This window comes from Pan troglodytes, chromosome 12, assembly GCF_028858775.2.
Source record: "Pan troglodytes isolate AG18354 chromosome 12, NHGRI_mPanTro3-v2.0_pri, whole genome shotgun sequence".
Taxonomy (NCBI): domain Eukaryota; kingdom Metazoa; phylum Chordata; class Mammalia; order Primates; family Hominidae; genus Pan; species Pan troglodytes.
In genome coordinates this window covers 26,158,801-26,182,185 of record NC_072410.2, presented here as the reverse complement: position 1 = coordinate 26,182,185, position 23,385 = coordinate 26,158,801, and the positions used below count along the sequence as shown (strand labels likewise).

At 54.1% G+C, this 23,385-nt stretch overlaps 1 protein-coding gene across 9 annotated transcripts in view; it reads right to left on the bottom strand.

The window, feature by feature from the left end:
- The window catches only part of FAM178B (family with sequence similarity 178 member B), a 111,901-nt gene that overhangs the window by 12,361 nt on the left and 76,155 nt on the right, over nt 1-23,385 (bottom strand). For 3 of the 9 annotated variants that reach the window (XM_063789568.1, XM_063789569.1, XM_016949022.2), the window contains exons 13-14: nt 14,439-14,526; nt 5,663-5,788 (exon numbers count right to left, since the gene is read on the bottom strand). In XM_063789568.1, the coding sequence (XP_063645638.1) occupies nt 5,663-5,788; nt 14,439-14,526 (214 nt within the window). Of the gene's footprint in view, nt 1-5,662; nt 5,789-6,880; nt 7,226-7,251; nt 7,406-9,386; nt 9,687-9,718; nt 10,204-14,438; nt 14,527-23,385 lie in introns of those variants that run through there. The other 6 variants (XM_063789571.1, XM_063789570.1, XM_003949855.5 and 3 more) reach the window with 5 other exon arrangements.

Below are 23,385 nucleotides of genomic sequence, written 5' to 3'. Positions count from 1 at the left end.
GGAACTCACAAGTTCTGAATATCCATTTTCTGTTCCTCAAAACCAGTCGGTTTCCTCCCAGCCCTCTTGACCTTGGCCTGACCAAGGTCCCCAGCCCAGTGGGGCAGTAAGGAAGAGACAGACCCTTCCAGGTGGGAAGGCAGAGAGCATGGCGAGAATGGAGAAAGAGGCTCCACCTGCCTTTCAGGGGGACAGAGGGTAAGTGGCCTGTGCCCAGGGGAACACATATCCCATTGCTGGAGTTGAGCATGCCAGCAAGAGAGGGCAGAGGCAAGCACACAGCTGCCAGAGGGCAGCAGCCCCCTCCCTGCCTAGCCCTGCAGTGAGAGCCAGGCCTTTCTCCACAACCTCCCATTAAGGCGGCCCTTGGCAGGGTCACCCAGCATAGGGACAGACAACTGCAGTTACAGCAGCGGGAGCGAAGCAGTAAAACTTGTTTGCCAACTCTATCAACACATGTGGCACACCACAAGGATATACAGGAGATGTGCACAGCACGCACTTATGCACAAACACACAGCAGAGGCCACACCCTCTGCAGAACATGAGCAGAGCTACTCAGAATGAGCATGAACGCAGTGGAGTTGGCACAGCTGGGCTGAGTTTATCCCAGAGCATCACCTAATCCCTGGAGCACACCCCCCCTCCCCGCCAACAACTCCATTCTGTACAAATGCACTTCTCCAATAAACAAGCCACACATCCCCAGGCCTCAGGAGCATGAGCTGGGGACCTTAAGTGGTGTGCACCTCGAGAAAGCTGACTAGAGCCACTCACGCTCAGTCGGGGGCCTTGATCTGGGTGGTGCCCCCGCAGGGACCATAACAGGTGCAGAACCCACAGACTGCCCCTTAGCTGTTATCCACTGGGGACATCATCTGGCTGGGAGGAGGACATGCCCAGAGGGCAGCTGGGGAGATGGGGACCAGGCTCCTGGTGCCTGACTCTGCCCCAGCTCTGGGACCTTCCCCCTTTGTGGTCCTTAGTTTCTTTCCATACAATGGGAAATAATTAACAACTTCACAGTCCCCAAATTTAACCAACCGGGAGAAAAACTTCCATCCCACCATAAAGATCCTTGTACTATATGCCTCCCAAATCCCTAAGGGGAAAAACAGAATTAAAAAACCTCATCAATAGAACATCAGTAGGCCCGGTGCGGTGGCTCATACCTGTAATTCCAGCACTGTGGGAGGCCGAGGCAGGTGGATCACCTGAGGTCAGGAGTTTGAGACCAGTCCGGCCAACATGGTGAAACCCCATCTCTACAAAAATACAAAAATTAGCCGGGCATGATGGCGGGCACCTGTAATCTCAGCTACTTGGAAGGCTGAGGCGGGAGAATCACTTGAACCTGGGAGGCAGAAGTTGCAGTGAGCCAAGATTGCGCCATTGCACTCCAGCCTGGGTGACAGAGCAAGACTCTGTCTTAAATAAATAAATAAATAAATAAATACAAAAAAAAAAAAATAGAGCATCAATAGAGCAAAAAGAAAAGCAAGAAATGATAAGGAAGTGTGGTAACGAGGAGTATAATATGCAATAGCAGGTTTTGACACAGCCAAAATATCAATAATCTCGATGGAAGTGAATTGGGGCCCGTTGAGATGGCTCATGCCTGTAATCCCAGCACTTTGGGAGGCTGAGGTGGGAGGATTGCTTGAGCTCAGGAGTTTGAGACCAGCCTGGGCAACGTGACAAAACCCCATCTTTATTAAAAAAAAAAAAAAATTGGCCGGGCGTGGTGGCTCACACCTGTAATCCTAGCACTTTGGGAGGCCGAGGTGGGCAGATCACCTGAGGTCACGAGTTCGAGACCAGCCTGGCCAACATGGCAAAACCCGTCTCTACTAAAAATACAAAAATTAGCCAGGCATGGTGGCACGCGCCTGTAATCCCAGCTACTTGGGAGTCTCAGGCACGAGAATCGCTTGAACCTGGGAGGTGGAGGTTGCAGTGAGCCGAGATCCAGTCAGTCACTGCACTCCAGCCTAGGCGACAGAGCAAGACTCCGTCTCAATCAATCAAGCAATATAAATAAATAAATAATTAGCCCGGTGTGGTAGCATGTGCCTGTCCCAGCTACTTGGGACGCTGAGGTAGGAGGATCTATTGAGCCTGAGAAGGCAAGGCTGTAGTGAGCCTTGATGGTGCCACTGCATTCCAGCCTGAGCAATAGAGTGAGACAGGCCCTGTTTAAAAAAAAGAGTGAATAGGCCATGACCTCCATGACCCTGAGCCCTGAGGCTGGACAGAACACACCAGACAACATCTGGCCAGATATGGTTTATACAAGTCAGCTACAAGGAAATAAACTGCCCCAAGAAGACCCTGGTTCTGGGTTGGTGGGCTCAGGTGGTAGCTTGGAGAGACAGTGGCAAATTGAGTCAAGTTATGCAATGTTTTTCTGCCTGCGGCCAAAAGAACAGTCTCCCTTGATTGCCTGGGAAGGCAACTGGGGCGAATTGGTATCCATGGGCCAAAGGGAGTACTTAGAGGCCAACTCTAAGTATTAAACTCTCTTGTGTTAACTCTCCTACAGGAAAACACCCTCTGCCACCACTGTCAGCCAAATAAGCCCTCTGCCTCTCACATGGCTGTACCAGACCCCCAAGCATCACTCCAAACCAGATGTTTACTCTTCTTTGAGAATAAAGCCCAGATCAAACCAGGCATGCACAGGGCCATAGATAACCAAAAGCGGCTCAGCTTTGTTTTCTTTATCCAGAAGCTCTTCAAAATGCTAAAAACGTTACCAGCTCACTAAGCGGGATAGTCCACAGAAGCTCTTATAGTCCATATAAGCTCTGCCTGCTCAGCTAGGACTGTGGTCAAAGCCAGGACACACGGCCAGTGCAGGCATCTATGTTGCCCCTGATTCTCTCCAGTTCCTGACCCCCATGCACAGCTGCAGCAGGAGCTCATGGCTTCCTTTGCTGAAGTACTTGGTGCTTTCCCAGGCAGGACCTCACTAGCTTATAATTACAAACGATGTGCTGGGATTGGTTCTGCCACACGCAGGTAATACTTCTTTAGTCCAGAGCCTCCTGCAGGAGAAGGCCAGGCTATAAGCTCTTGTGGCCTTAATGATACAAAGACCTTAAGAGACAAGGGGACCACGATGCAGAGGCTGGTCAGATGGCACACAGGAGGCAGCAGGTTTCCAGAATGGGGGCAGGAGAGCGAATAGCGAATGCCAGAACAGAACGGAAGAAGGGAGTTCAGAGAAGGACAAAGGAATTAAAACTGGATTCATTCGTTCACCTAGTGCCAAATGTGGGACGCAGTGCTGAGAGACACTGCATGTGCCCACAGTCTAGCTGGACAGGGGGCAAGCAAAGGGACAACTTTACTTGCCAAGGGATCAGTGAGGAGAGAAAGTTGTGCCCTGGACACCAACAGCAGCTCTCTCAGCCTCTTCCCAGAGGGAGAGGCTGGGCCAAGGCCTGAGGCAGCCAGAGGAGGTGGGGAAGGAGCTGGGCAGAAGTGTTTATTTGCAGGGCTGGAGGAGGGCTGTGACCCAGCCGCACAGGGCAGGAAATCTCCCAGACAGGAGTGAGAGGGCCTGGGGGATGGGCAGGCGTCAAAAGGCAGAGACTCAGCTCAGCAGCCCCAACGCTGGGAAAGTAGGCATTTCCTCCAGGCTGGGCCGCCTCAGGTCAACCTTACTCTGGCCTCAGTTTCCCCACGGCACTGAAGGGAAACGAAAAGGCAAAGACTTTGAGCTCTGGGGATGAAAGGCTCAGCCACGGCTCAGACCACCACTCCTTATAAAACAGGGTGGATGCCGCCGCTGTTGTTTTTGGCTGGTGAGTGGCCCATCTAACCTCTTTGAAGATGAAACATGCTGAGGCCTAATGAGGAGTCAGCCGGCCGGGGTGGGAGTGGAGCCCAGTCACCTGCCCCACCTGGCCCCTCCCAGTCAGAACAGTGCCCAGCCCAGGGGACAGAACCCAGCCCAGGGGCCTGTTTCACACTTCTGTGCCCGTGCACCCTCCTTGGCCTGGGGCTCCCTCACTCAGAGGCAGAGGTGTAGGGGAGCGCAGCAGAGGTGGTCTAAGGTGGTCTCGGGCTGCAGTGAAGGCTTCTGAGAGCTGCCTGGGCCTTGCCTGCCCCTCCACTGCCCTGGACCAGTGCACCCTACCCCTTTGGGGCTCTGCCGAGCTGCACGGTGCCTCCATGTTTTCAGGCCAAACAGGTCATTTCCAATATGGCGGCCGACCAGGGGGAGGCTTTCAAACCTCCTTTAGGTGTGTGAGAATAGTCCTCTAAAGAAAAGGCATCCTCAGCCTGCTCACTGTCCCTCTTCCCCAGCTGTTGAAAGAATGTCTTCTGCTGCCTGGATAGCCTCTGTACCACAGTGAGCCTGGCAGGAACCACACCTCTACTAGGTGAGGCCCAGGACTGGCCCCCAAGGTGCCTGCAGGCCACACTCTCCGCTCAGCCAGACCAGACGTGACCCTCTTTCCTCTCTCTCACCAGTCGCCTCCTTGTTCCTTGCCCCCCTGCCCAGGCCTCCCTGAGTGCTGTTTAGACAGACAACCCCAGGACTGACCCCCACCTCCTCTCTAGAGGCCCCATAACCAGCCCATAACCAGCTCCAGTTTCTGGGGAAATACTTGGCACAAGAGAAGGGGCATGCAGACAGCTCACGCTCTCCTGGGAGGCAGCAGCCTCATAAACGCACTAATATTAGGCACAACTGAAAGACAACCTTCCCCACATGTTCCAGAAGAGGAGCGTGCACCTGGGGATTAGCATATCTCTTTAATGGTTCATTTGTGTTCATTAAGTAATTAATTCATTTATCTGATTTGCAGAGTGATGCCCAAAGGTTGGACTTCTGTATCAACATCCAGCCTCCGAGTGAGTTTCTGGAATTACCATCTTCCCCAATTATAACGATCCCTATCTCCATTCTTCATCCCCGAGTCCCCAGGGGCAGCAGAGTGCATCGAGGTTTAAGCCCTGCTCCCCAGGAAGCTGAGCCCGGGATGCCCACTCTGCAGCCCTCACACCCACCACATCCCTGCTCTGACGTTCACCCAGGGACTCATAGGCCTCACTGTTCCAAACTCCACAACCTGCAGGCCCTGGGGCACCTTGTTGCTCCTGACTCCCACCAGAACTTGGCTTTCAGGAAAGCTGGGCAATGTCTGGAAAGTCAATTAGGAAGAACTGGGGACAGGCCAAGGACTCAGACTCAGTGACAACCACAGTGAAAATGAACAGGGAGGCTGGGCCCAGCTCTGCCTACAGAAGAAGGGATGCCCTGCACGTCGAGACAACCCTGTGCTTATCCTGATGTGCTCCCATCCCCTCCCTGGCATCCAGCTCCTGCATCCTCCCTAAACCATGCTGTAAGGCTGACAACCCCAGATCAACAAAAGGCACACAAGCAGGGACAGGCGGACATTCGGCCCCTACACCTGCGCATAGGGCGTCCCCAGCGCCTGCGGCACAGGTAACAGCACTAATTACAGGTGAGATGCTGAGCACCTCTGCTCAACACAGGGAGGCAGCCTGTTGGTCTCTGCCCTGGCATGGCCCTGGGGTTCTGGAAGGACCTGCAGGCCATGCAATGTGGACAGCCCTGCCTTTCCCTGCTACCTGTGGTGGTGGCATCGTGGTGGAGGCAGGCGGGTGCTGGGTGCTCACTCACCTTGTGATCTAGCTCGGCACTAGCCTTTGGCTGCTGCTCCTGGCAGGGTGGCAAGGGCACAGAGCCCAGGTATTGCCTGAGAGATGATGGCCTCATGAGGCCCAGGAGCCGGCTGAGCGAGGACAGCTGGGGAGGAGAAGGGAGGCTGTCACTCACAGAGGGTGGTGGCCAAGAGCTCAGGGTGCTCCCGGGAATCGGCCTGGACACCTCAGCTGGTGGCAGTGGGTTAGGGCACTGGCTTCTGAGACACAAACCCACCTCTACCTTATGAACTGTGGCCTCTCGGATCCTGAGTGTTCTCATCTGTAAAATGGATCACGCATACTTCCCAGGAGAGGAGGGGTACCCAAACATACCCAGCTCGCCCACGCCCCACCCACACACACACAGACCCACACACACTCATCCCCCCACAGACCTGACACCCACCCACTCACCCACCCACTCATCTTCCCCACACCCACACATACCCAGGCCTCCCACCCCCCACCCACTCACCCACGTACACACAGACCCACATCCACACCTACTCACCCCCTCCACAGACCCCACATCCACACCCACCCACTCACCCACCCACATACACACAGACCCCCCCCACATACCCACTCATATCCCCAGACCCCACACACCCCCACCCACCTACCCACTCACCCACATACAGACCTACATACACACCCACTCACCCCCCCACAGACCCCCTACCCACAGATCCCCACCCACACCCCCCCACACCCCCCCACCCTCATCTACCTACCCACTCACCCACATACACAGACCTACATACACACCCACTCACCCCCCCACAGACCCCCACACCCACAGATCCCCACCCACACCCCCCCACAGACCCCCACACACCCCCACCCTCATCTACCTACCCACTCACCCACATACATAGACCTACATACACACCCACTCACCCCCCCCACAGACCCCCTACCCACAGATCCCCACCCACACCCACTCACACACACACCCACTCATCCCCCCACACAGACCCCCACCCACACCCACCCAGTCATCCCCCCCATAGACCCTCACCCACACTCACCCACACCCATCCCCACCCCCTGCACTGCCGCTCTGCATCTGTGGGCCCACCCTCCCTTGCATCCCTCTCTTTTGGTTTAACTCTTCTCTGTGGAGGTTTGGAACATCATGAAGAGAGACCACGGACTAAGTCCCCAACAGTCCATCACCATGAGCAATGACTACCATCATCTTCATTCCGCCTGGCCTGTGTCTTCAGCCCCTGCCTTCTACTCCCCTTCCCGCTCTTTTCCTTCCAGGGGATTTTAAAGCAAATACATCGTATCGTTTTACCCATAAAGAGCTTCTACAGAAAAGATAAGGATTTCCCCCCAATCTAATCATAATACCATTTCTTTCCTAACAGAATCAACGAGACTTCCTTATCATCATCCAACACCTGTGTTCAGTTTTCTCTGTCTCTAAAATGTCCTCCAACAGTTGGTCTGTTTGAAGGGAGATTCAACACAAGGCCCACACACTGCTTTTGGCTGACTATGGCACCTAAGCTATTAGCCGCCCCAGCCCCCATTTAGTTTTTGAATAAACTGCCCAACCTCTCTGAACCCCTCTGGAGGGAATGTGACCTGCGTAAGTCCAGGTGTCTACAGTTAGCCGCTCCTTCTGGCCCAGTGCATGCACTTGATTCAGGTAGCCTGGGCCCAGCCCCAGCAAGGACTGCCCAGCTGCCCTGAAGCTAACTCTTGGCTGGGGCAGAGGCAGGCAGGCTCCCAGCCCTTGGCCTCTGTGAGGCCACAGCAGCCCTGGGGGCAGGGCGGGGAGTAAGTGGGAGCAGATCCAGGGTAGTTCACAGAAGCACCATCTCTTTAGATGGCACAGAAGCAGGGTGGCCATGGGCTAGGGGCTTGAGCCCCGCAGCCCAGCCCCCCTCTTGAGCTTAGCCTGGCTGGCACACCTGGCTTCCTCCGGTGACTCACCTACCACCTGCTCAGCACATCAGCCGGTTATGGGCTGAGACAGCCCACAAGAGCAGCTGGGCTGGGGGCTAGGAGTCAGGCCCAGGGCCTCAGCTTCTGGGAGGCGGCCAGGGCTTCTCAGCCTAGTTTCTGATCCTTTTGGGAGGGGGGAGGAAGGTTCTGGGCGAAGGGGGGCACCATCTGGGGCTTCACCCAAACCATGGCTGTGCCACCTTCCTCAGGCTTCACAAGTCAAGATAGTTTCCAGAACAGTTCTGCCCACTCAGGGCTCACAGCTGTGCAAGCACAGGGTCAGGCTCTGCAGCCCACACCCCCAGCGTGGCCTTCGGGCAGGCCTCGCCCAGCCGGGACCCTCCCTGCTACGGGAGGCCTGGGTGGGGCTGGGCAGGGGAGCACAGGACAGCACTCTTGCGATGCTTGCTCTTGTGTTTTTCCTCTCACTCATGAAAACAGCTTGGCTGTGCTCAGTGCAGCAAGCTGCTGCCCCTGCGATCTGCCTGTGCCGTTGTGCCTTCCGATTGTTTATTCCCTTTTGTTTCCATCTCTGGATGCTCCAGCCAGCCTCTCCCCCACACACAAACCCCTCTCCAGGATAAGGGGTTGTTTGGGCCTTGCAGGAACCAGCGGGGATGGGCCAGACCAGAACTCTCCCTACACCGACATCACTGCTGGCAGCTGGCTCTACAAACACTCAGCCGCTTAGGGCAGAGACCTAGGGCGAGAAGCAATGATCCCTCAGGAAGACAGGCCTCCACCAGCCTTCTCAGAGGCAGGGAAGAGGTGGTGGAGGCTGATTTCCAGAGAAGCAACTGGCCACACAGCATGTTGCTCCTGGGTGCAAATCCTGGCTTCCTCCTCACCTAGGACAGGAAGCCAAGATCTTAAGTGTCTGCAAAGACCCAACGACCTGCCTGCTGCTTCCTGGAGCTGGTGCCCTGCCTGGGCCTTCTGACCAGACAGCACCTGCCTCTCTCTTCCTTCCAGCCGTTGCTCCACGCCCACCTTCTCAGTGAGGCCCACCTGCCCAAGTTCCCATCTGTCTGCCTGCCTATCTATCTAAACAGAATCTTGCTCCGTCCCCCAGGCTGGAGTGCAGTGGCACAATCTCTGCTCTCTGCAACCTCTACCTCCTGGGCTCAAGCAATTCTCCTGCCTCAGTCTCCCGAGTAGCTGGGATTACAGGCGGCCACCACCACGTCCAGCTAATTTTTGTATTTTTAGTAGAGACAGGGTTTCACCATGTTGGCCAGGCTGGTCTCGAACTCCTGACCTCAAGTGATCCACCCACCTTGGCCTCCCAAAGCGCTGGGATTACAGGAGTGAGCCACAGCGCTTGGCCCCTTTGCAATTTACTTGCTTTTTATCACCTATTCCCCCCCAATCCCTGGAATGTAAACTCTCTGAGGGCAGTTTTTTCACTGCAAAGTCCCCAGAACCTAGCATCGTGCCTGGCACATGGTACATGTCTAGTAAGTATCTGTCAAATGAACAAATGATTGAATGAATAAATGAACAGTCAAGACTGCAGCTAACATTTTCTGAGTAGATGCAAACCTTTATCCCCGATTTGAGCCACCCGAAGCCCACGTTTTCCAAATCCCAAACTGGAAGACACACTTTGACAAGAGGTTTACTGTGTTGCAAGAAGTGCCCCAGGATAAGAGGCAAACTCCTGATTTCCTCCCCAAACCTGCTCCAGCTGCGTCTTGCCTAGGGTAGGCAAAGGGCGTCTCCATCCCGCCTGTTGCACTGACCTGGAGTCCTTGTCTCTGTTCTCTTGCATCGCACATCCCACTGTCTGTACTTGGGAAATGCACCTACAACCTGACCACTTCTCACCGCCCACGCTGCTGTTTCTCCAGGCCAAACCACTGTCATCTCTTGCCAGGATTACTGCAATCACCTCCTTCCTCTCCACTCCCAGTAATCTCTTCTCAACACAGCAGGCAGAGTAATTTTTAAACGTTGTATAAATCAGATTTTGTTTCTTCTCTGCCCAAATCCTTGCAGGGGCTCCCCACTTCTGCGCAGAAGTCAAAACCCTCACCGTAGCCTTGAGGCTCTGGCTAACTGAGCCTCCACTTGCCTGTGTGACCTCAATGCTGTAAGTCCTGTCCTTCAAGTTCAGTTCTCCAACGTGTGCTTCTGCTCCTGCTCCATGGGGCCTCTGCTGCAGCTTGCGGGAGATACAGAGCCCAGCAGCTTGGCCATCAGGGACTCCTGCCCAGCAGTGCCCTGCAAATTGCTGTGCCCAGATCCAGCCCCAGGTCCTCTGCTCCTACACCAGTCAATTCTAAACCCCTGTGCCCCCTTTTACAGTGAATCGATTGATAGGATTTCTCCAGCACTTGTGCACTGATGAGGAAAGGGAGGGACGGCCCTTGTCCTCCTGTCTGTGAACCCGGACTAAAGCCCAAGGACCCAGCAGGGCACTTCACCATGAAGTGGCGGGTGTGGTCCAGGATGTCCAGAGGCAAGGAGAGAGCTGGACAGGCTAAGGCGGTGCCCTGCAGTGGTCAAGGGCAGGACTTTAATCTCAGCTCTAGGCGGGGTACAGTGGCTCATGCCTGTAATCTCAGCACTTTGGGAGGCTGAGGCAAGAGGATCACTTGAGCCCAGGAGTTTGTGACCACCCTTGTCAACATGGCGAAACCCTGCCGCTAAAAAAATACAAAAATTAGCCAGGTGTGGTGGTGCACGCCCATAGTCCCAGCTACTCGGGAGGCTGAGGTGGGAGGATCACCTGAGCCAGGGAGGTTGGGGCTGCAGTGAGTCGTGATCACACCACTGCACTCCAGCCTGGGAAAGTGAGACCCTGCCTCAAAAATAAAATAATCCCGGCTGTACCACTTCCCTGTTGGGTGACCCTGGAAAGTTCCCCTATCTGTAAAATATGGATGACAGTAAGTCTGAGGGCCTTGGGTTGCTAGGAGGGGCGAGCACTAAGGACAGCAGCCAGGACACAGCTGTGCTGTGTACATGGGAGCTGCCACTACTGCGGGTCGGGGGTGACAGGTGGAAAGGAAGAAGAGGCCCAGACACAGCAAAAGCTGTGTGCAGAGGGCAGGCAGGGCCTGTGAGGAGGCCCGAGGAGAACATGCAGCACTGGCAAGCCCCGTGGAGGAGACATTGGGAAAGGGGCATGTGGGCTGAGTGGGCGGCTGTGGGGACGAGGTGGCCCTTTGAAGGAGTGTTTCAGGAAGGTCTGACAGGCCAGACTGGAAAGGGGAGTGCCTGGCAGCCTGAAGACCTGGGAGGAGGCTGTGAGCAGCCCTGGGCTTGCAGTGGAGATGGGGAAGGAGCTCCAGGAAGGCCATGGGCAGGCCCCTGCCGGTCCTTCCTATCCCTCCAGTCGCCATGAATCTCTCACTCCCTTTCTCCTTTTTGCAGTACAAGCACTGACTCAGCCTCCAAGACCTGGCTCAGGGCATCTTCTCTAGCAGCTGCCGCACTGTGCCTGGACAGAGTTAGTCACTATGGCCGTGGCCGACTTGCTCACCCCTCTCTTCTGAGGTCATCTGGTGCTGTCTCCCCAGTGCCAGTACCTGGCACAGAGCCTGGCACTCAGGTTGCTCAGCTAGTGTCTAATAAACACATGGGTGCATGGTGGGCATGCAGCAAGTGGGGTGGACCTGGCTTGGCCCTGACAGGCTGCAAGACCCTGGCCCCTGGGGAGCCTGGGAGACCTGCCTGGCCAGGATCTCTCAAGGGGAGGCAGCGCCATTCCATGTCCTTAAAAAAAAAAAGAAAAAAAAAAAAGCGGGTCTTGCTCTGTCGCTCAGGCTGGAGTGCAGTGGAGCCGTCATGGCTCACTGCAGCCTTGACCTCCAGAGCTTAAGCCATCTTCCCACATCAGCATCCCCACCCCAAGTAGCTGGAACTAGAGGCACATGCCACCATGTCCAGCTAATTATTTTACTTTTTGTAAAGAACTCCAGGGCTCAAATGATTTTCCCACCTCAGCCTCTCAAAGTGCTGAGATTACAGGCCAGAGACACTGCCTCCCGCGCCCCGATTCCCCACTCTTTTATTTATTTATTTTTTTAAGAGAAGGTGTCTGGCTCTGTTGCCCAGGCTGCAGTGCGGTGGTGTGATTATAGCTCGCTGTAGCCTCCAACTCCTGGGCCCAACGACCCAGCCCTTCCTCCATGACACTTCCCCTCTGCCACTCTGACCTCCACCAGGAAGGCAGCCCCACCAAGCTCTCCTCACTCTATGCACAGCTGCTGGCCAAGAAAAAACAAAACAAAGCAAAATGCCAAGCCTTGAACTGGCTCTAACTCTCTCTCTGGCCACCTGTGTCGCGCCCCCTCTGGCCTCCACTCTGCGCTGGGCCTGTCCGTCAGCCTGCATCTCAGAGCCCTCCCAGGCACCCCATCTTGTGCTCCCCCTGCCTCTAACTGCTGGCTGTTCCCAGCAACACCGCTGGGTCCCTCTGTTCTTCCTTCCTCACAGAGACCATGTATGAAGTAACCTCAGCACCGGTCACCTCCTCACTGCCCCTCCCAAGGTCTCAGCTGGGGCACTTTCTCCCCATGCACCCCGACGACCCACCTGGGTGCCTGTCCCTTCCACAAGCATGCACTGCCTTCCCGGGGTGTGCCAGGCACCGCCAGGTGCCGAGGGGCAGCAGGGGCCAGAAACTACGTGTTCCCTGTTCTTCAGGGGCTTATGTTCTGCTTGGGGGTAGGGGATGGAAAACACAGATGCTGAGCAAACAAACAGGAAAAGATCAGGGGGTGGCCACCAGGAGTGACTTAGGACAAGATGACAGCCAGTGCTGGGGCACTCTGGATTGGGTGGTCAGGAAGGCCCCTTGCAGAGGTGACATTTTGGCTGGAGTGGGAATGACAAGAAGCTCCAGTTCTACTAAGGCCTGGGGGAAGCATTCAAGGCAAAGGAGGCATCTGAGGCAAAAGCCGGGGCAAAAGCCAGGCCGAAGCCGCTCAGACAACCCAACCCCACCGGTCACCTCTCTGAACTCCCTCCTTGCAGTCACAGCACCTGGGACTCAGCCATATGGTCCACCTCACCCAGGGATGTGCTGGAACATTGTCTCAGCCCTCTGGGCAAGGGGTTATGCTGCCTCAGTGGCTAGAGATGCACAGCCTCTAGCCAGAGCACCCCTAGTGTAGCTGAGCTGGAAGGGTCAGTTGTACCCAGCAGCTCTTCTCCCAGGATTCCATGAAGATTACTGCGGAGGTGCGGGCGCGCTCAACCTCCCTTCCATCCATCCTTGGGCTGCCAGTGACCCCTTCATCACCCCGTGAAGTGACATCCTCTGAGCTGCCAGGAGGCTGCAGTCAGAGCTTTTTGGAGAGAAGAGGAACAGGACAGGAAGGCTGAATTCTTTTTTCTTTTTTTTTTTTTTAGAGTCTTGCCCTGTCACCCAGGCTGGAGTGCAGTGGCGCGATCTCGGCTCACTGCAACCTCTGCCTCCCAGGTTCAAGCAATTCTCCTGTCTCAGTCTCCCGAGTAGCTGGGATTACAGGCGCCTGCCAGCATGCCCGGCTAATTTTTTGTTTTTTTAGTAGAGACGGGGTTTCACCATGTTGGTCGGGCTGGTCTCGAACTCCTGACCTCAAGTGATCCGCCCGCCTCGGCCTCCCAAAGTGCTGGGATTACAGGCGTGAGCCACCACGCCCGGCTCAGAAGGCCGAACTCTTAATGCCCTTGCTGCCCCAACAATACCTAACCCTGGGGACTGAGGGGACACCAGAGGGAGTAGTTTTAATTTAATAGTATTTGTTTTCATCTTTACAAATAGTATTTGTTTTTATGCTTTACTATAAAAAATAAACAATAACAAAAAAATGGGCTGTGGGCATTGTTGGGGGGTTGTGTTTAATGAGTGTGGAGTTTCAGTTTGGGAAGTTGAAAGAGTTATGGAGATGGATGGTGGTGGTGGCTGCACAACACTGTGAATGAACTTAAGGTCCCTGAATTGTACACTTAGAAACGGCTGAAACACTATGCTTAAGAATGGTTAAGATGATTACAAAAAAATTAAATAAATGAATTTAATTCATTTATTTGAATTAAATGCTCACTGCAACCTCTGCCTCCCGGGTTCAAGAAATTCTCTGCCTCAGCCTCCCAAGTAGCTGAGATTACAGGTGCCCGCCACCATGCCCAGCTAGTTTTTGTATTTTTAGTAGAGACAAGGGTTTCACCACATTGGCCAGGCTGGTCTCAAACTCCTGATCTCAGGCGATCCCGCCCACCTCAGCCTCCCAAAGTGCTGGGATTATAGGTGTGAGCCACCACACCCAGCTTTTACTACAATTTTTTTTTTTTTTTTTTTTTTTTTGAGATGGAGTCTCGCTCTGTCGCCCAGGCTGGAGTGCAGTGGCTCGATCTTGGCTCACTGCAAGCTCCACCTCCCAGGTTCACGCCATTCTCCTGCCTCAGCCTCCCGAGTGGCTGGGACTACAGGCACCCGCCACCACACCTGGCTAATTTTTTGTATTTTTAGTGGAGACGGGTTTCACCGTGTTAGCCAGGATGGTCTTGATCTCCTGACCTCATGATCTGCCCGCCTCAGCCTCCCAAAGTGCTGGGATTACAGGCGTGAGCCACCGTGCCCAGCAACTACAATTTTTTAAAAAGACAGGCTCTCAGCTCACTGCTCTGTCCTCAGCGCCTAGCACATGGCTGGCATGCAAGCGGTAATTCTTGATGAAAGAACATGAGTAGAGAGTTCAGAGCCAGCTTAGCTCTGGGGCCTGATGTTCCTGGCCTTTGGGGAAAGCCTCCAGAGCCCGCAGGCCGTGGCCTTCCTGCCCAGGCCTGAAGCAAACACTCACCTGGGTCTTCTCTTGCCAGAGAGGGAGCATCTCCTGCTGGCCCAGCATTCGAGCAATGACCACAAGGCTGAGCTGGCTTCGAAGCCGCCTGGGGGAGAAGCGACAGCCTGAGAGAGGGTGTGCTGGAAGTCGGGGAGCCCAAGCAGGGGGCAGGATACCCATGGAGAGGGGACTTTGGGGGAGCCACCCTCCATCTGGGGTGCCCCAGCAAAGGGCTTTCTCCATTGGCTTACAGCATTATGTATTCTAGGAGGAATGAAACTCTCATGATCAGAAAATTAAATAATAAATCCACACAAAAACTCAAGTCCCTGGTAATTTCAGAGGCCCACAGAGCAGGGCTTTTCTTAGTTTTTTATCCCCTCTGGCAATACATATCCATGGATCCATAGAGGCAGCAGCACTGAACTGCTTATTTTTATTATTATTTTTTGAGACGGAGTCTCGCTCTGTCGCCCAGGCTGGAGTGCAGTGGCACAATCTTGGCTCACTGCAAGCTCCGCCTCCCGGGTTCACACCGTTCTCCTGCCTCAGCCTCCTGAGTAGCTGGGACTACAGGCGCCCGCCACCATGCACGGCTGATTTTTTGTATTTTTAGTAGAGACAGGGTTTCACCATGTTAGCCAGGATAGTCTCGATCTCCTGACCTCGTGATCCGCTCGCTTCAGCCTCCCAAAATGCTGGGATTACAGGCGTGAGCCACCGCGCCCGGCTGAACTGCTTTTCAATACGCCTCTGCCTCTTCTTTCCTTTGTGGCTCTACCTCTGCAGGGTGGGGGAGGCTGGGGGACTGACTTGGCCTCAGGAGGCCAAACTTCATGGTTTTCTTTTCACCCAGTATCCACTGGGCTTTGCTTTGGGAAATCCATCTCCTGCCAGGCTCCCAGGACAGGCACCTGACCCAGTCACTGAGAGGTGGCCTCGGGCTGTGGCTGAACTATCAGCAAAGTGCAGGCGTGCAGGCCTTTCCAGCAGGGCCGCCACTACAGCCACTGGTGGCCATCCTGCCTCCTGGAGGGAGAATCAGGAAGAGGAAGCCACAGGGAGGCAAAGAGGCTGAAACAGAGCCCTGAGAATGCCCAGAGACAGCTGTGCCTGGAACCCCTGGCCCCTGGACCTCTCACCCCAGCCTTGCATGCAGAGAGGCTCCCTGGGTGAACGGGAACTGAGGCAGGAATGGCTTCCTCAAAGCTCCGGTGAGGCTGGGATCACAGAGGCATTAATCTAGGGTCTAAAATCCTGGGGCACTTTTAGATTTTCTTAGGAAAGAGTCAAGAAAGTCAGAGGACTCGACAAAGCAGCGGACTCTTGGATTTTTCAAAAAGCAGAACAAGCAGCAGCAGCACCGTACCCCAGAAGAGCCAACATGAGCTGGGGCCATGCCAGGTGCTGGTGGGGGCGCAGGGTTATGGGCACTCACACACAGCTGGCAGGATATTGATGGGTGCGCCACTGCCCAAAACTGGCAAGATCTACTAAAGATGTGTAGATGCCCACCCCATGCCCAGCAATCCTACTCCTAGGTACAAAGTTGCAAAAAAAGGAGAGGCACTAGAAGGTTTGCACAGCAGCAGCAGCAGCAGCAACAGCACAGTGGACAGACAGATCAGGCTGTATCCATACAGCTCAGTCCTACGGGGGGGTGTTGTGATTATGAATGAACCACAAGTACCTCCAACAACATGAACGACCTCCAGTGTGGTAGGAAAGCAACCAGACACAAAAAATGTATCTGCATGGTCTCATTTTTTGTTTTGTTTTGTTTGAGACAGAGTCTCGTTCTGTCACCCAGGCTGGAGTGCAATGGCATGATCTCGGCTCACTGTAACTCTGCCTCCCGGGTTCAAGCATTTCTCCTACCTCAGTCTCCCAAGTAGCTGGGACTACAGTCACGCACGCGCCACCATGCCTGGCTATTTTTTTTTTTTTTTTTTGTATTTTTAGCAGAGACGGGGTTTCACCATGTCAGCTAGGCTGGTCTCAAACTCCTGACCTCAGGTGATCCAACCGCCCTGGCCTCCCAAAGTGTTGGAATTACAGGCATGAGCCATTGTGCCCAGCCAACAGGGTCTCATTTATATGAGGTACAAACATGGGCATGCCAGCTACAGTACTCCATGCCTGCAGTCCCTGCTACTCAGGATGTTGAGGTGGGAGGACTGCCTGAGCCTAGGAGTTTGTGGCTACCTTGGGCAACACAGCAAGACCCCAACTCTTTTATGCCCGGGTTTAAGCGATTCTCCTGCCTCAGCCTCCCAAGTAGCTGGGATTACAGGCGCCTGCCATTACGCCCAGCTAATTTTTATATCTTCAGTAGAGACAGGTTTCAACATCTTGGCCAGGCTGGTCTTGAACTCCTGACCTCATGATCTACCCACCTCAGCCTCCCAAAGTGCTGGGATTACAGGCAACCCCAACTCTTAAAAAAAAAATGCAAATGGCAAACTTCAGCTGTTGGAAGTCTGGATACTCATGACCCTGGGGTGGGGGTGGGGGGGCAGGTTCTGATCATGTTTCATTTCTTGACCTGGGTGCTGGCTTCACGTGCATTGGACTTGTGAAAATGCACTGAGCCATACACTTAACTGTCTTTGCTCTGTTGTTTGTATATTGTAGTTCAATAAAACAATTAAGAAAAAAATTCAGGCCAGGCACAGTAGCTCACGCCTGTAATCCCAACACTTTGGGAGGCTGAAGCGGGTGGATCATTTGAGGTCAGGAATTCAAGACCAGCTGGGCCAACATGCTGAAACCCCATCTCTACTAAAAATACAAAAATTAGCTGGGCGTGGTGGCACGCACCTGTAATCCTAGCTACTCGGGAGGCTGAGGCAGGGAATTGCTTGAACTCGGGAGGCAGAGGTTGCAGTGAGCAGAGATCACACCACTGTACTCAAGCCTGGGCGACAGAGTGAGACTCCATCTCAAAAAAAAAAAAAAAAAAAAAGAAAAGAAAAAGAAAAAAAAAGTTCAGCTGGAAGGGAGATAGGATTGCTAGATTTAGCAGATTAAAATATAAGATGCCCAGTTAAGTCGGGTGCGGTGGCTCACACCTGTAATCCCAGCACTTTGGGAAGCCGAGGTGGGCGGATCACCTGAGGTTGGGAGTTCAAGACCAGCCTGACCAACATGGAGAAAACTTGTCTCTACTAAAAAATATATATATATATACACAAAAATATACATATATGTGTATATATATATATATATATATTTTTGAGACGGAGTTTCACTCTTGTTGCCCAGACTGGCATGCAATGGTGCGATATCGGCTCACCGCAACCTCTGCCTCCTCGGTTCAAGCGATTCTCCTGCCTCAGCCTCTGGAGTAGCTGGGATTCAGGCATGTGCTACCACGCCCAGCTAATTTTTTTATTTTTAGTAGAGACGGGGTTTCTCCATGTTGGTCAGGCTGGTCTTGAACTCCCTAACTCAGGTGATCCGCCTGAGTGTTCTGCCCACCTCGGCCTCCCAAAGTGCTGGGATTACTGGTGTGAGCCACCGCGCCCAGCCAATACTTTTTCTTTTTCTTTCTTTTTTTTTTTTTTTTGAGCAGGAGTCTTGCTCTGTTTCCCAGGCTGGAGTGCAGTGGCGGCATCTCAGCTCACTGCAAGCTCCGCCTCCTGGGTTCAAGCGATTCTCCTGCCTCAGCCTCCCAAGTAGCTGGGATCACAGGCATGTACCACCAAGCCTGACCGAAAATAATTTTTCTGGCATAAGTTTATCCCATGTGATATGTGCATCGTGTCTAGCAACCCTGAGAGGGACCAACCATTCCCCTCCATGCCTGACTGTGAAGACCTGATGTGAACCATCGTGGGGCTGCCCTGATCCTGGGCCCCTTTAGCCTCAACCCCCTCCTGCGCAGCACCACTGTGTACTCACTCAACACTTCCCACTTCCCCCACACTGAGCACTGAGGAAAGGCAGCGCCCACCCGGACTGAACCATGGGATAACTAACAGAAGCCCCTTATCCCCTCTCTACGGCCCCTGCAACAGAATCCCGTGGGTGCAGGCCACCCCGTGGCCCCACACCCAGAGCCCCAAGCTTCAGGTTCTCCCCCACGCACAGGCCTTCGCCTCCCTGTCAGACAGGGCCAGCTTTCCAGCTGTTTGGGAGCCCCAGCAGCAGCTGGGCCGGGAACACAGTGGGAGGTCAATGGCCCCTCTGAGCTGCTCCACAGTGAACTCAAAGCCAGTCAGAAGTCTGCATCTGGGCTTCATTAATCCAAAACTTGAGGCCTGCGCGGGAGCTCGTTTACTCGTTTACTCACAGCGGGCGAGGAGGGCCTGCCCGGCCCGGGGGTGAGGGGAGCAGGCAGGCCGGCAAAGCAGTGCCAGGGGTGGTTCCAGAAGGGAAGAGGCAGGCAGGGTGGGTCAGGATGGGGCTGTTATCCAGAAATGAAGAAAAGCACCACAAGAAGCACCAAGAGGGTGAATGGATGAAAAGAAACCCACATGTGAGTGGTGAGCCCCCTTGCTGTCCCCGCCTGCCCACTGCCTTTCATCCTGATGGCCCTCCCCGCCTTTTAAACCCCGTCCTGCATTCTTAGATCCCACTGGGACACAGCAAGGAGGGGGCGGGGGGCGGGGCGAGACCACTTTTTTATTTTACAGACTGAGAACTTATTCCATGGAGAAGAAAAAGAAAAGCCTCACCCCACCACCACCCAGACTGTGCAGGGCACAAGCAGAGGGGCTGGCTGAGGCTGGCTGTGGGCTCTCCCTCCCATAGAAGAGGCCTGACCCCACCTGGCAAGGCCTCCCCGGAACTCCAACCAGGTTCAGAGGAGGAGGCAGAAGCCATGGGGCCATCCCAGCCACTGTCATATAAGGCAACAGGCTCCAGCCCTGGTGTGCACCAGCCAGGCCAGGCAAGGCCAGGCCAGCTTCTGCCTCCGCCCTGTCCCCCTCCACCCACCACGGGCCTCCACAAGACCAGGACACTGGATTAGCACTCAGAGGAGTCGAAGGCACTGAGACATTCACAAATGACTTTTCCAAACCCGCAGCAGGGTCAGAAGTGGAATGCCAGCGCTCTGCTTCCTAGCCTCCGCAAGGGGCACCCAGGAAGGCAAAGGCACCAACCACGTGGGCTGCTGGGATGTCGGGCAGTGACATAGGCCAGCACAGCCCCTCTGGAGCCCCTTGTCTTCACTCCCTGGGAGGAGAACTGGGCCCTGCCAAGACTGAACTGCCCTAAAAGGCTGTCAGGCACCTGGCCAGAGGCATGAGCTGCCTTTTCCAGTCTCCAGGGCAGCTCAGGAAGCAACGGCAGTGGCCTGTTCCACCGTGGCAATGCTGCCTGACATGCTGCCTCAGGGCGTCCGCCTGGCTCGCACCCCGGGCCTCTCGTCCATCAGGCTGCCTGTCAGCCACCTGCTCGGCACTCCTTCCCTGGACTCTTCATTGCGCACTTGCCAGGTGGGAAGAACCAGGGGGTGGGCTTAGAAGCTGGTTGTCCCTCCCGGGGGTCTGCAAGCCCACAGCCACCAGACTGCCTGGTCATCCACAGACCAGTCTGAGCACACACAGTGTGGACGGGAATAGACGGCGGGACACAGTCGGCCACAGACCCAGACGAGTGGACCACCACAGGGCAACATGAGGAACCCGTCTATATATAACCACGCACATTGACGTGGAGAGGCCCCACAAACCAGGTGTTGAGCCAAGGAAGCCAGACCCAAGGGAGAATGCTCTGCATGGTCCCATTTATATAAATGTTTAAAAACAGGCAAAATTGGGCTAGGCACGGTGGCTCACACCTGTAATCCCAGCACTTTGGGAAACTGAGGCAGGAGGCTCATTTGAGGTCAGGAGTTCGAGGCCATCCTGGGCAACATAGGGAGACCCCCATCTCTCAAAAACCAACCAACCAACAAAACAGGTAAAATGAATCTATGTGATGGAAGCTGTGAAAGTGATTACCTCTGCAGGAGGGAACGCCTGGCAGGGGCCTGATGGGGCTTCTGGGGAGCGGCAGACATTCTGTCCCATGGTCAGGTGGTACATGGATGATCTCTTTTGCAAAGGGCACGAAGTGTCCACCTATGATATGTGTCCTTCCATTCACACGTATTATAAGTAAATTAAAAGGTACACATGCACAATCATACCAACTTCCATTCTCATCTCCCTCTTTGTATGATAAAAATCACAGAACCTCAGGCTTAGAAAACACCTTGAAGTCTGCTGGGCGCAGTGGCTCACGCCTGTAACCCCAGCACTTTGGGAGGCCGAGGTGGGAGGATCACCTGAGGTCAGTTCGAGACCAGTCTGGCCAACATGGTGAAACCCCGTCTCTACTAAAAATACAAAAATTAGCCGGGTGTGGTGACAGGTGCCTGTAATGCCTGCTACTTGGGAGGCTGAGGCAGGAGAATCACTTGAACCTGGGAGGCAGAGGTTGCAGTGAGCCGACATCGTGCCACTGCCCTCCAGCCTGGGCGACAGATCAAGACTCTGTCTCAAAAAAAAAAAAAAAAAAAAAAGAAAAAGAAAAAAGAAAACACCTTGAAGTCACCTAATCTAGCTTCTGCATAGTTATCCATTTTAATTCTCTTTGCCACACCCCCAATAAGTGTTCACTTCAGCAAAGGAAGTGCAGTATCTGCCAAGACAGCCCAAATTCATTTACCGGACTAACCAAAGGAAATTGTTCCCATATTTTGCCAAAACCTGCCCTTCTGGGACTTCCACTCAAAGCTTCTGGATCCTGTCCTCTGGGGCCTCCAGGAGGGAGCTCTCCGCCAACCTAGGTCCTCTACGCTTGGAAGAAGTTGCCACATTCCCGTGGCTGCCCCTTCCTGCAGGCGCCACAGCCCCCTCATTCCCATCTTTTTGTACCTTTTTTTGCCATTTTGGTTTGGGTCCTCTGACGGCCCTGGGGGTTGTCAATGTTCCCTTTCAAGTGAGACACTCGGAGTTGAGGCTGATGCTCATTTTCTTGGCAGCCCCACAACACAACGCAGTTAACAGATTGAGCCCAAAGTCTTTTTTTTCACACGTCTTGCTGTCAAATCCCATTTCCCAGATCCTGTTCTTAATTGTGCAGCTGGGCCTCCCTTTTCAACTCAGTCCATCATTACAGTCTGTTGAGATCTTCTGGGATCTTCAGTCTGCTGTCAGTTGCATTCATGTCATCTGTGAATCTGACCATTGTTCTATTAATAGCCTCATCCAAAACACTGGGCCTGCCCTGGCCAACCTGTGAGTGGAGACAGAACTCGGGGTGGTGACAGGGCCTGCCCTCTGGGCACACTCTGATGGCCAGCAGCACCTTTTGATAATGAGCCCACTTCATTCTATCATCGTTGACTCGCATTCCTTCATGCCGAACCCAGCCTATGGTGACAGCCTCTACCAAATGCCCAGGAAACCTACATACAGGCACTGCACACTCCTCTCTGGAGTATGATTCTGGTTGACCTGTGGAAAAGTGAGGCTTGCCTGGTATGATTTCTTGTTAGGACTCCTAGAAAGCAGTGTTTCCTTTTCTATGTATGTGCTCCCAAGCCGGAATCCCCTAGAGAATAACCTGGAGGAGCACATCAAGCACCACTGCCCCCATCTCCTGGAAGCCCTCCGCCTCCAAAAGTCCCCATGGAGCCACGGCCCCAACTTCATGTCTCCCAGCAGCAGTGAGACGTCGTCCCACCGGGGAGACGGCCTCCTCTGCACAGTGAGGTTGGTCATGCAGCCTCCCACACTCTCTTAGGCTTTAACCCCCTTCGACGACCAATATTTGATTCCAAATGAAAAACTGTTCTCCTTGACAAAGATGGCAAAAGCAAAATACGAATTGTGTAGTGTTGTTCCTTCTGCATCAGGGCTAACGTTTTACTGTCAGCCCCAAACCGCACTCCTTGCTTCAAAAGTAACTACACAGAAACTCCTTTTATGGCCTTCGGCATTTCCCAACAACACTCCTGCTGGTCCACGCCGTTTGTCCGGCTACCTTACTTTGGTGCCCTTCTTTCCAAACCTGAGACCACGAACAAGCTCTGAGGGGAGCCCCTGCAGCCTTTAATGCTTCCCTTCTTTTCCTCACTGGGCTCCTTTGTAATCCATATTCAAAGCTTCAGTGCAAGATCTCCCAGCCCACCTGAGACATCTCTCTTCTTAATTTTTTTTTTTTTTTTTTGAGACAGTCTTGCTCTGTCACCCAGGCTGGAGTGCAGTGGCGTGATCTTGGCTCGCTACAACAACCTCAGCCTCCTGAATAGCTGGGACTACAGGTGCACACCACCATGCCCGGCTAATTTTTGTATTTTTAGTAGACCCGGGGTTTTACCATGTTGGCCAGGCTGGTCTTGAACTCTTGACCTCAAGTGATCCACCTGCCTCAGCCTCCCGAAGTGCTGGGATTACAGGTGTGAGCCACCGTGCCTGGCCCTAGAATCTTTTTTTTTTTTTTTTTAAGTTCTACCTCTTTATGCTTCTTTGAAATCTGCCCTCCAGAAGCAGACAAAGCACGAGTGTGCTGAGTGAGTCCCCCTGCCATGCCAGGCTCTGTGGACTCAGGGAGTACGGCCACAGCACCTGTCCCTCTGATGCTCACGGCCCGCGTCAGTGAGGGGGACAGCCTGATGGGCCTGCAACAAGGGCTGCTCAAAGAGGAGATGCCTTGGCCCGAGCCTCGTCTTGAGGCTGAAGAGATGTGAACCAGGCAGAGGAGGAGAATGGGAAGAGGCCTCTCCAGGAGGAGACAGATGCGGAAAAGCTTGGAGGCAAATGATCATCTTGAGTTGGGGTGGCTGCCAAGTTCTAGGACGCGGCAAAAGCGTGGAAGCCTGCAGGGAGCAGGGTGGCATGTGAGCCTGGGAAAGGGGGCACCAACGCCCTCCAACCCCAGGCTGCGCTGTGGCATTTCACCCTGAGGGGGAAAGTCTGAAAGATTTTATGCACATCAGCAATGGGAACACATGAGCATCTGAAGGAAG